Source organism: Crocodylus porosus, unplaced genomic scaffold, assembly GCF_001723895.1.
Source record: "Crocodylus porosus isolate Cpor-Errol unplaced genomic scaffold, CroPor_comp1, whole genome shotgun sequence".
Taxonomy (NCBI): domain Eukaryota; kingdom Metazoa; phylum Chordata; order Crocodylia; family Crocodylidae; genus Crocodylus; species Crocodylus porosus.
Window position 1 is genome coordinate 50,930,135 of NW_017728909.1, and position 10,976 is coordinate 50,941,110.

General features: G+C 39.8%; 1 protein-coding gene across 6 annotated transcripts in view; it reads right to left on the reverse strand.

Moving 5' to 3' along the window:
- TNPO1 (transportin 1) overlaps window positions 1-10,976 on the reverse strand; it is a 116,558-nt gene that overhangs the window by 28,269 nt on the left and 77,313 nt on the right. For all 6 annotated transcript variants that reach the window (XM_019532274.1, XM_019532272.1, XM_019532270.1 and 3 more), the window contains 3 exons: window positions 8,650-8,802; window positions 6,216-6,441; window positions 2,000-2,171 (listed from right to left, as the gene is read on the reverse strand). In XM_019532274.1, the coding sequence (XP_019387819.1) occupies window positions 2,000-2,171; window positions 6,216-6,441; window positions 8,650-8,802 (551 nt within the window). The remainder of the gene's footprint in view (window positions 1-1,999; window positions 2,172-6,215; window positions 6,442-8,649; window positions 8,803-10,976) is intronic.

Below are 10,976 nucleotides of genomic sequence, written 5' to 3' on the forward strand. Positions count from 1 at the left end.
GTGGGTAGGGTCTGGAACCAACTTCCAAGAGAAGTGGTGCAGGCTCCTATCCTGGGGGTGTTTAAGAGGAGGTTAGATGAACATGATGCTGGGGTCGTTTGACCCCAGTATTCTTTCCTGTCATGGCAGGGGGTCAGACAAGATGATCTGCTCAGGTCCCTTCCGATCCTAGAAACTATGAAACTACTAGTGAGAAACATGCCATATTATGATAAAGCTTGAAGGAAATAAAAAAAGAAAGCACTGTAGCCAGAACACAAGTGATAACCTTTTTAGAAGATGTAGCTGGAGGGCAAGTAGGTTGAAGTAGGATAGTTTAATAATCTGAGTTAAGCACTGGCAGTCTCAACCTACACAGCGCAGTTAAATGGTTGTATGGACCTTGAAAAGGTGGACATAAAGACCCCTGTTCAATATGGTGCGCTAAGAAAATATTGCTTTAGAGAAAAGGTTTTACAGTCCAATTCTGCACGTGAATCTGGACAAACAGTTTTAGATTTGGGCATGATAGCTATTAAAACCCCAAAAAGAACAAAAAAAACCCCCTAACTTTCTACTAAAGGAAGTCAGCTAGAGGCCCACTCCAGTATTTTAAGAAGTACATAAATTAAATTAAACAAATATTTTCTATCAAAATCAGTGAAATAAAGATCCACCATTTCCTCTCCCCTACCAATTGCTCTCTCAGTTTAAAAGTTGTGTGGAGAGATTATTCCAAGGATTTAAAAAAATTCCAGCAGGACAAATTTAATATTTTAGTAATCACTAAGCACCAATACAGCAGCAGTGGTTGCTCATCCTGCAGGACCCCAAAGATGAGGTTCCTTATTTCTTAAATGGCAAATATTAGTATACTGGTTAATCCAACAAAACAGCCTGTGGAAGTGTAAGAAAGTTCTACCCATTTCATTCAAAGTATATTTTAATATAGAAAATAATTTAGAGGTGTACCGATAAAGATTTTTTGAGCCAATACCAATGGCCGATTATTGATCGGCTGTATCGGCCAATACCGATTTGATTGTTGATATGCAGCCCGGCAGCTTGAAGAGCAGTGTTTGGCCAGTAAGTCTGTTGTGTGGGGAAGGAATGCGGAGGGGGGGAGAAGGAGAAGTGTTGGGGAGGGCAGGGGGAGAACAAGGCCCCTGTGTAGAGGGAGAGAGTGCGGCTGGGTCAGGAGCTACACAGCCAGAGTGGGGTGATGTAGGGTGTGGGACAGAGCCCGTGGCTCATCTGGGGAGGCAGTTCTCACCATTGCACACAGCCCAAGCATGGGGGGCACATGTTCCCTGGATTTGTGAGCAGGGTGCAGGCAGGCTGCTATTGCACGCTTGGGGCTGGAGGTTATGCCTGGCTCTTTCCTCCCAGCAGGGGGGGCTAAAGCCACCCCAAAATTTGCCATAACCCCTCTCCCACTGCTGCCACCCACCCTGAGCGCAGCCTCTAGGAAGAACCGGCTCCAGCTGCCCTGAGAGCAGCCTCTAGGAAGAACCGGCTCCAGCCCACAGCATCAACCTGCTCTCACCACCCACGCCAGATCCAGGGGACATATGCCACCCATGAATCTCCGGGGGGTGCATGCAGCAGCAGAAGGCACCCGCCTTGCCCCTGCAGGCAAGCCACTGGCTCTGTCCTGCACCCTGCCCGTGCAGTGCTTGCCCATGTACCACTCCCTCCCTCACCCCAGGGGCCTCAATCTGCACTCCCCCCAATGCATCTCCCCCCCCACAACAGACTTACCAGCCAGACAGTACTCTTCAAGGTGCCAGGCTGCACTCCTGGCTACCTGCATGCTGAAGCCATGTGCGTACACGTGGCATTTTTCAGCAACATTATCAGCCACATTAACCAAAAAAAGCCAATTGCCGATAATGTCAACTTTCCTTTTATCAGTGCTGATATAATATGAACCAATGTACTGGTGCACCTCTAAAAAAAATTAGCACTTCTTCAATGTTTTATACAATCTGTACTACAAGATGTTACATATGATACTCACTGGTTTGTTTAGATGATGTCCTACAGAATCTGCTAAAGTTCCAATGGCATCGTAAAGAATAAGAAGATTCTTATGCTGGTATTTACTAAATGCGAAGACCAGAGTGTCAAGTATATAAGCAAGGTAAGGAACAAGTTCTGTACAAGCCTCCTCTTCTAGAGTAGCAAAGGCACTAGGAATGAAACAAGGTAGTGAGTATAAGGGAAAAATAATACCATTTCCACTTAAATGCTATTTGCCCCTCAAATTCTTGAAGTGTTTTTAGGGCAGCACTGATAGTTTGACAGCTGAGTCTACTTCAATTCAAAATAAGTGAATCCAATTCTAGGGTTCTGATGAACATAATTCAGAAATATTTTTGAAGGCTATATATGTACAGAAAAACCAAAGAACCATTATAAAAAAATCTATGAGTTAAAGAAAACAGGAACTTTACGTCAAAAGATGTACAGTTCATATTAACAATTGCTTCTTACATATCACTGTAATGAAAAACTGTCCATAAAAGGTCCCAGCACCCTTGTACTAGGCACTGTATAAAACATACATGACAGTCCCTGCCCTAAAGAGCTTTGTGTCTCAAAATTTAAGACACAAGACAGATGGATAAAAACAAAGATATGGAGAGCAGAAACAGCAAAAGTCAGTCAGTGGAAGTAAGGGCCTTTTCACATTCCAGTCTTAATCAAAATATGAGCTGTTTACATAAAATTGCACACAATGGGGCTTCAAGTCCCAAAATGGGGTCCTGAAGCATGAACATGCCATTCCACAGGCACATTTAGGGAAAGAGAAAAACTGTGATCACAGAGCACAAAGACTGTATAAGTCTGGTTTCTATGAAGTAAATAAAAATATTAGTCTGTCCCACAAAAGTTGACTCCCAAACAAGGAAGTGACCATGCCCCTCTTATTTTCCACTACCAGTTGCAAAAGTGCCATTTTTCACAAAGCAATGGAACTGTGGATACTGTATGTGGCTTGTAACAATGCTACCTGGTACCCAGATTTTCCACCTGAGGCATAAAAAGCCAGCAGGAGATAAACGTACTGGTACAATTGCTCCTCAAGTTGGGGATAGTCAAGAAAGATTCTCACTGGCAAAAACAGAAGTTTTAGGTCTGGGGTTATGCAGAAGTTACACAGAGGTGAGAACAGACAGTATTATGACAATTGTAGCTGCTCCAGACCTTGGAAAACCCAACTACTGACTGAAGTACAATACATTTTTTGCAGACCTTCACTATACTTTTATGCAATTTGTAAGGACAGCAAATAAGATGTCCTGATTCACCAGTTTCATGTTCTCTCAAAAAATGTAACCTTATTTTTTTTTCAAAGTATATTTGATTTCTAAAAGGTTGCAGGAACTACAAAATTCTCACACACTTTGTAGACAACACTTCAAAAAAAATTACCAGTTGTTGTGGCACAGGATCCACATAAACATCAAACAGCATTTTTTTATTCTAGATCAGCAGTTCCCAAACTTTATCAAGTTCTAATTAAATGTATTAGGGATAACTTTGTGCAATTCCATATGCAGTTATCACTGGTTACATGCCATAATTAACAGATGTTGGGGTTTACTTGGCCTCAGCTGTTCTACAAAAACTGATCTTGCAGTTTATTGCCAACAGGGCAATAAACTAGAGCAGGCCTAAATTGTCCTGATTTTGCTCTCACTGACAGTGGGTCAAAAGAGACTTGTGATCGCTTACTAAGGGAGTACCTGGGCCACAGCAAGTCCCCACCCCCTGCTAACTGCAGGAAGCACAGGTTGCTTATACCTGCAGTTATCCTAGTAACTGAAAGCTGCAAGAATGCAAATTTGGCTATTTTGCTGAGGGGAATAACCAAAGGCACAGATACAGTTACTACAGAATTAGCTAACATGTGTTAGGTCTCTACCCCCTACAAATTAACAGCACAGGATTTGTACTTTCAGCAGCAGGCAGAGACTTCCCAGAACACTGGTAACTGTTTGTTTCCTGCAATTAACAGCCAGTTCCAACTTTACCATGAAACAGCCAAGGTGTGGTTAAGTCTATATCTGCTCCTACTGCTCCATAAAAGAAAGTCATGCCAAGGTAGCTTACCCCTGAATGAAACAGGCCGGATGTGTCTTAGTTTAGCTTTCACTCATGGCGGGGCAAGGCAGGAACAGGGACAATTGCCACAAAGCAGCTGAGACTCAGTAAGTCTCCACTCCCTGTAAATTAAGGCCCCAAGGCTTCTAACTTTATAGAGAAGGATGACTTATTAGAGCAGCCTTAATTGTCCCTGCATCCACAATTACACCTCAATTATAGCTAAAGCCAAAGAATGAAGCTGAGCCAAATTGAACTACTTCAGCTTTTACATCGTGGGTAATTGCAAGCACAGGAATAGCTTGTGTGCCTACAATAAACAGGGAACTGATACTATCACACCTCAAGTACAGGCATACCTCATTTTATTGCGCGTCGCTTTATTGCGCTTCGCAGGTATTGCGTTTTTTACAAATTGAAGGTTTGTGGCAACCCTGCATCAAGCAAGTCTATCGGCACCATTTTTCCAACAGCATTTGCTCAGTTTGTGTCTTTTAGCAATAAAGTATTTTTTAATTAAGGTATGTACATTTTTTTTTTTTTTTTAGACATAATGCTATTGCACACTTAATAGACTACAGTATAGTGTAAACATAACTTTTATATGCACTGGGAAACCAAAAAATTCGTGTGACTCGCTTTATTGCGATATTTGCTTTATTGCGGTGGTCTGGAACCGAACCCGCAACATCTCTGAGGTATGCCTGTATTCTGCAGTAAATGGTTGTGCAGTCTACTCCAAATTTACAGTAAGCTGAGGCAAGTTAGCCTAACTCCCTTCAGGGGAAGTTACCCAAATGTACTTTTTCTTCTGATGTAATTACAAGCACAGAGATGGTTACCACAGAGCAGGTGAGGTTCAGTAAAGCTTTACTCCCCTTTTAACCGCAGATATAAAGGGTAATTGTGTGTTTAAGGGAACAAAATAATGCCTTGGTTTCATGACCCAGCTCCTAACTGTTGGGACCTGATCTTCAAAACTATCACTGGAACACTGTCAATTTGTTCTTTCCCTCCCATCACATCTACCAGTAGCCAGGGTCCTCAACAACTGCAGCCTGTACCACAGCTTAATTAAATGTACATTTTGTCATGGCCTATCTGGTCTAATTTGATTGCTCCTCTAGATGAAACAATAGATTTGAAAATTTGTATCAGCATTCCTACATCAGCAAGTTCTTGCTTATTTTGAAAGGGTTGTACAGCTATCACTAAAGGGAAAAATGGATTTTTGACTTAACAGGAAAGTAGATTAGCTGGACACAATTAACAGTGAACAGTTTTGGAGGATGTTTTTAAACATAAAAAAAAATGTTTAAATTCACTTTGCTAATAAGCTGCATATCTATTTTATTTATTCAGGTAGCAAGCCCTTTAGTCAAGGACATGTCTGTTTCAGATGTTCATAGAGTCTAGCAGAATGGGACTCTACCCCTGACTGTCTTCCATGCATTAGTCAAATAGAGAACCTTTAAAAAAAATTAATTCATTAATCCAAGGGAGCCACACACAGTTATTATTTTATGAACAGAAGCTCTAGCAGTTTTCTGCACACATTTCCTGCATAAGCTTACAATGAGCCATTTATCAATGTTATTAGGTAACAAAAAAAGAAAAACGTTATGTTTTATATTCATTATTTAAAAGGTAATAAGTTAAACATTTTTTAACATATGTTACATTTTTGTATAGCCTCCCATGATCTACTTTCACAGGTCCTGCAAGAGTTATGGCCAACAGGTTTTGGGAAATTCCAAGGTATATAATATATTCGTATAATTCAGTTACAGAATTAGCTGTCCACTTCCACTGGCATATACATGAATGCTAAGACTGACATCCAGTGAAAAGATTAGCTTGCCATTTTAAGATACCATAATTATCATTAAATACTGAAAATGCCACATAGAGATACCTTGTAGTGCAATAAATTTCTTTAATTCACTAAAGAAATTCCATTTAAGAAATCAAACTAGAAAATATAGGAAAAAACAAATTGTAAAAGTCACCAAGCTCATGAATACCCCAAAGTAAGAAAGTTTTAATACATGAATGTCACAACAGTTTTTTGGTCTTAGAATAGCTAGTACTATGGACAATACCTTTTTGTTTGGAGTCTGACTTACCTGCAGGCAGCTTCTTGTACTCTCTTGTTGCTATCCAGGATACGCTTTAGCAACTCAGTCATTAATGGCTTCAAGTATGTGTCTGGGGGTTGACTAACTACCCAGTGTGCATAGCGGCTAAGAGTCCAGCATGTAATGGAGCGCACAAGAGCCTTTTTATCAGAGAGGCACTGAATAAGGTGAGGGATTAGTTCAGGAAGATATGGAATCATACCCTGCATGCAGCCTATAAAGACAAAATATTGAAATGAGCCATGCTATTAGTAAGGCTTGCACAGTAACTTGTTTCACATTTCAGAATGGCTGCTTAGCTTAACCAAAATAAAAAAAAGTAAGATTAAAAAATATATTTTTCCACTCATTTTGCTTCTGAAAATTCTTACCTTTTGTATATCAAGCTGTTGTTTTTTTCCTTAACAAAATAATCTGAAAGTCTCAACATGGCTACCTTTGCTTGCAAAAGAAAACTGACTTGATGGAGAAGGGAATCTAAGAATAGACTGTGGCTCCCCAACAGTTTCTCATACCACAGACTTCTTAAGTGAGGGGGGACAAAGAATACACGTTGACGTTGAGAGGAGACGCTTCAAAATGTTATCTTCCTTACTTTCCTTTTCTTGTCATAGTTTTTTTTCAATTACGATTGCTGAAGATTACTGATTTTTTTCTGAACTCTAAAATCAGAGCATAATTCATAGACTATACCAGGGATTGGCAACGTTTTTGGGTAAAGTGCCCAAAACACCTGCAACCTCAACTTGAAAGATGTTGGCGTGCCAGGGACAGACAGGAGGGCAACTGAGAGGGGCCCAATCCTAATTGTGGCAGCACAGCCCTGGCCCCTTCCCCACTGCCCTGTGCCAAGCAAAATGCTTTTGTGTGCCACACTTTGGCACCTGTGCCGGGGGGTGCCTACTCCAAGACTATACATTTGACTTCATATTACGGTCTGCACAGACTTCCACATAACCTAGTGCTAGTTGCATCAGAATTGTATACTTATCCATGTTACTCCAGGATAAGGACAGATGCGCAAGTATTCAGGGGAAGCAGATGCTATTATTGCATTTAACCACAAGATGGTATTAGAATAATAATAATAATAATAATAATAATATCACTAGCATTTAGAAAGTGACAAACTCCAGACAGAAGCAGATAAAGAAAGAAACCTAAAATGGTGCAACTTATATGGGTGCAATTTTACCCATTATTCTTTAAGGGAAATTCTCTTTCAGACTGTGTTAAATTACACCAGTTTAGGGGGTCTACATAAACTGCTCACTACTTTAAAAAACCAAAAATAACTGAACAAATGTGTCATCTATCCACACATTTAGATTGATCCTAATATCCAGGACTGAGTACATTAAACCCTAGAGACCAGTGCCACGAGTTAGTCTGGAGCAAGGAAAGGTAAAAATGCCCATTTAGACATCTCATAAAACACTGGTGTTGGAAATATGATGCATCAACTTTGAAATTAAACTCTGAAAGAGGACTAGAGTTCTCTATTACAAACCATGGAAATGAATGTGGGTGGGGAATAAAAGAAAGCTAACAATTTAACTGGTTAATTTTTAAGATTAAACAGACAGTTATAGATTTGCCTCCCCGTAATTTCTTAGTTTTTGACTGCACCTTCAATGATATTTTTGACAGTGCTTAAAAATTTTTGAATTAGATGCACCTAGACTCTACAAGTCCAATGCATAAGGCTTGCTAGAACTACAACAACTTGGCAAGCTGGTCACCTTTGCCAATCCTCAAAGCAGAGGAGTCAACTGCAGAAAGTTTTCAATCATAACCAAACTGAAATGTCATGCAAGAACTAAAATAGATATATTGCAGGTGTTATCTGAAACCTAAAAGTAAGCTACTACCAAACTTTGTGCTGTGAAAAATTATTTTACTTTGTGATTCATTTAAAATTTAAACTAATTTTTCACACCCGCTTGACTATGTAGAATGTTCTATGAAATACAGTTAATTGTATTAAAACTCCAATTTACTTAATTTGATCTTAATCTACATGGTAAAATAAAGAATAAAGGGACTAAAGAAAAACAAACACACACCACAACAAGGAAAACTATTCTCAAGCCAAGAACATGTATTTAAAACATCAAACCTAAATAACTGTGGCAGAAAACTTACAGATCTAATTATACAGCTTAGAAAATATTAATAGTAAATATTGCACACTGACACCAATACTGGTTAAACTGCTTGTGCGCAATAGGCACAAGATTTCCGTAAAAAGATGATAAGTAATAGAGTAGCAAAACCCATTTAACATTTGCCACACAAATGGCCTTCATTTTTATTTCAAGGAATTTCAGCCAACACCCCATGTATATTTCAAGAAATTTACCAGAGAAGCAGGTCACTTATAAAATAATTTTACTTTAACTTGAATGTTAAGTTGTTTTACCTTCAGCAATTGCTCCTAGAACCAGGATACCAGATTCCTTGACCACCCATTCTGGATGGAAGAGCAATTCTTTCAGAAGGGGCAAAATATGTGGCAGAAGTTCGTCACGGAATACATTGGCAAGGACATCGAGTGCAGCAGCAGAACACTTCCCTGAGGAAAAGTAATATACCAATTTGAACGTTTTCTATTTTACAACCAGTTACTAGGATCACATTATAAAATTTCCCTTTTCCAGCTACTTCACCCTCTTACTGAAGTATCAATACATTGAGGGAACAGTGCAGCAATACTTCCATTTCACTGTAGTGCATAAATATCTATTTTACCCTAGGGCCACAATTAGGGGCAAGCAGTGACACTGTACTTTGGTCAGGTCTCCCTTCAAAAAGAAATAAAGGCCCGCATAGCAGAGACTTTAGACATTCGTGGTAAAGGTATGCAGGAAAAAAAAAAAAGGCATTTCATCTTGCAAAATAATTATCATTAAGTGATCAAAATGAAGCAATGCTAACAGAGTGGGAAGCACATAACTGTTCACAAGAAAAATTAAGTAGTGAAACACTCCACTTGAGCCCTCTTATGAAACAACTTTATGCTTTTATGAAATTCTGGTAGAAATTGTTCCTCTTTGGACAGAGAGAAAGAGAAAAGCACTTCAAACCACAACAAGCCTATAAGCACTGGCATGTTCCTGAAACCTGTTCAGATATGAAATCAAATCACTGACAATTCTTTTCAAAGCATTAGCTTTCAAATACATTACATGTAACATTGCATAATCTTGAACTGCTTACCAAGTAATTAACAAAGGAAGGTATTAATAATTATACTTTCAGTTTTAGAATACACAATGACTTAATGAGTAACAGTTGCTGTGTATACAAGGTGAACTATTCTACTTAGAGAAGCCAGCAAAAGGAATAATCCTGGTAAACTGTTTAAATAGTAGTGTGTTAAAGTTCAATCTTAACCCAAATGCTCACTACCAGTATCTGCACCAGATTTCTACAAGATCCAAGAAATCCCCTTCCTCCTTCCCTAGGCACCACATTTCTATAAAGTTTAAACAACTTATAAACCTTGCAAGAACAAAGTCAGTCATGAGTGCTGGGATGCTTGTGAAGCAGGCTAAACTGAGACACTGAGCAAGATCAAGTTCTTAAAAAAGTAAACAGCCTTGAAGTGCTAGAGAAGCAATGTCAGAAGTCCTGCACAACTTGACTAAGTTCCTGCTGCAAACCTGTAAGCTGTAGTATTTTCCATTCTAATGCACATGTTTGTCTGTAGGCCTTCTAGATTCAAGAAGAATCTGCTACTAGGGCATACAGTTCCCACTACAATAGATTTGAATGAACAGAGATCCTTTCCTATTCCAAAATGTAAAGGAATTTGGCTGTCCTATTCCAAGATATTTCCACTTATTAAACATACTCTTACAATGTAAGTCAGTAAGAATTACTCTGATAAAGATAACTGCTTTTCCCTGTCAGGTGAGTAACCCAATACAAAGACCCATGTAAACAACAGCAATCCTTTTAGGACTGTGTTTCAAAGGTCCAGGGGATAATCCCATATCCTTTTCAAGACTGAGGCAATAAATTGCACCTCTGAATCAACTGTCTGAATGGTTGATGCAACAGAGGAAAGTTTAGATGATCTAAGTGCCAAGTATGAAGCACTTGTATCTTTTAAAGCCACTGCAAAATGACTGAGGAAAGTAACTTGTCAAAAAACGTTTAACAAGGTTTATTTTATACAGGCCTGTAGGTGGGGGTTGCAATCTTGAAAAATTTTTCCACACAAAATGCTTGGCTCATAAAACTCATTTCTCCTGGGGCTCTGTGCACAGATAATAATGTTTTTAAAAAACAATAAGACAATTTCTTTTTAAAGACTTCAGGAGGAGTAGAAGAGTTTACCCACTTCCAGTATCTTACACAACTGCTACAACTCCCAAGATCGCTACTGCACGAGAAGAAATTTCAAATTCTAATATCATAAAAGCCTAAGTATGTCTGACTTTATTTGTGCCCTGATTGGCTGCCTCAGCAGCCAATCAATCAGAGTGCCCTGTACAGACAGGGGGGCCCTGTACAAACAGGGGAGCATTGCCATGACAGTGGGGCCCGAGGGAAGGGGAGGGGAATGACCCTGGCCCCAGCCCAAAGCGGCAGGGCAAGGTGAGGAAGGGTGCAAGCCCCAGTCCCATCCCTAAGTGGCGGGGGAAAGGGTGGTGAAGCCCCGGCCCCAACACAAAGTGCGTGGGGGGTGGGGGAAGGGGCTGGGAGCAGCCCAGGCTCCAGCCCCAGCCCGAAGAAGCAGGG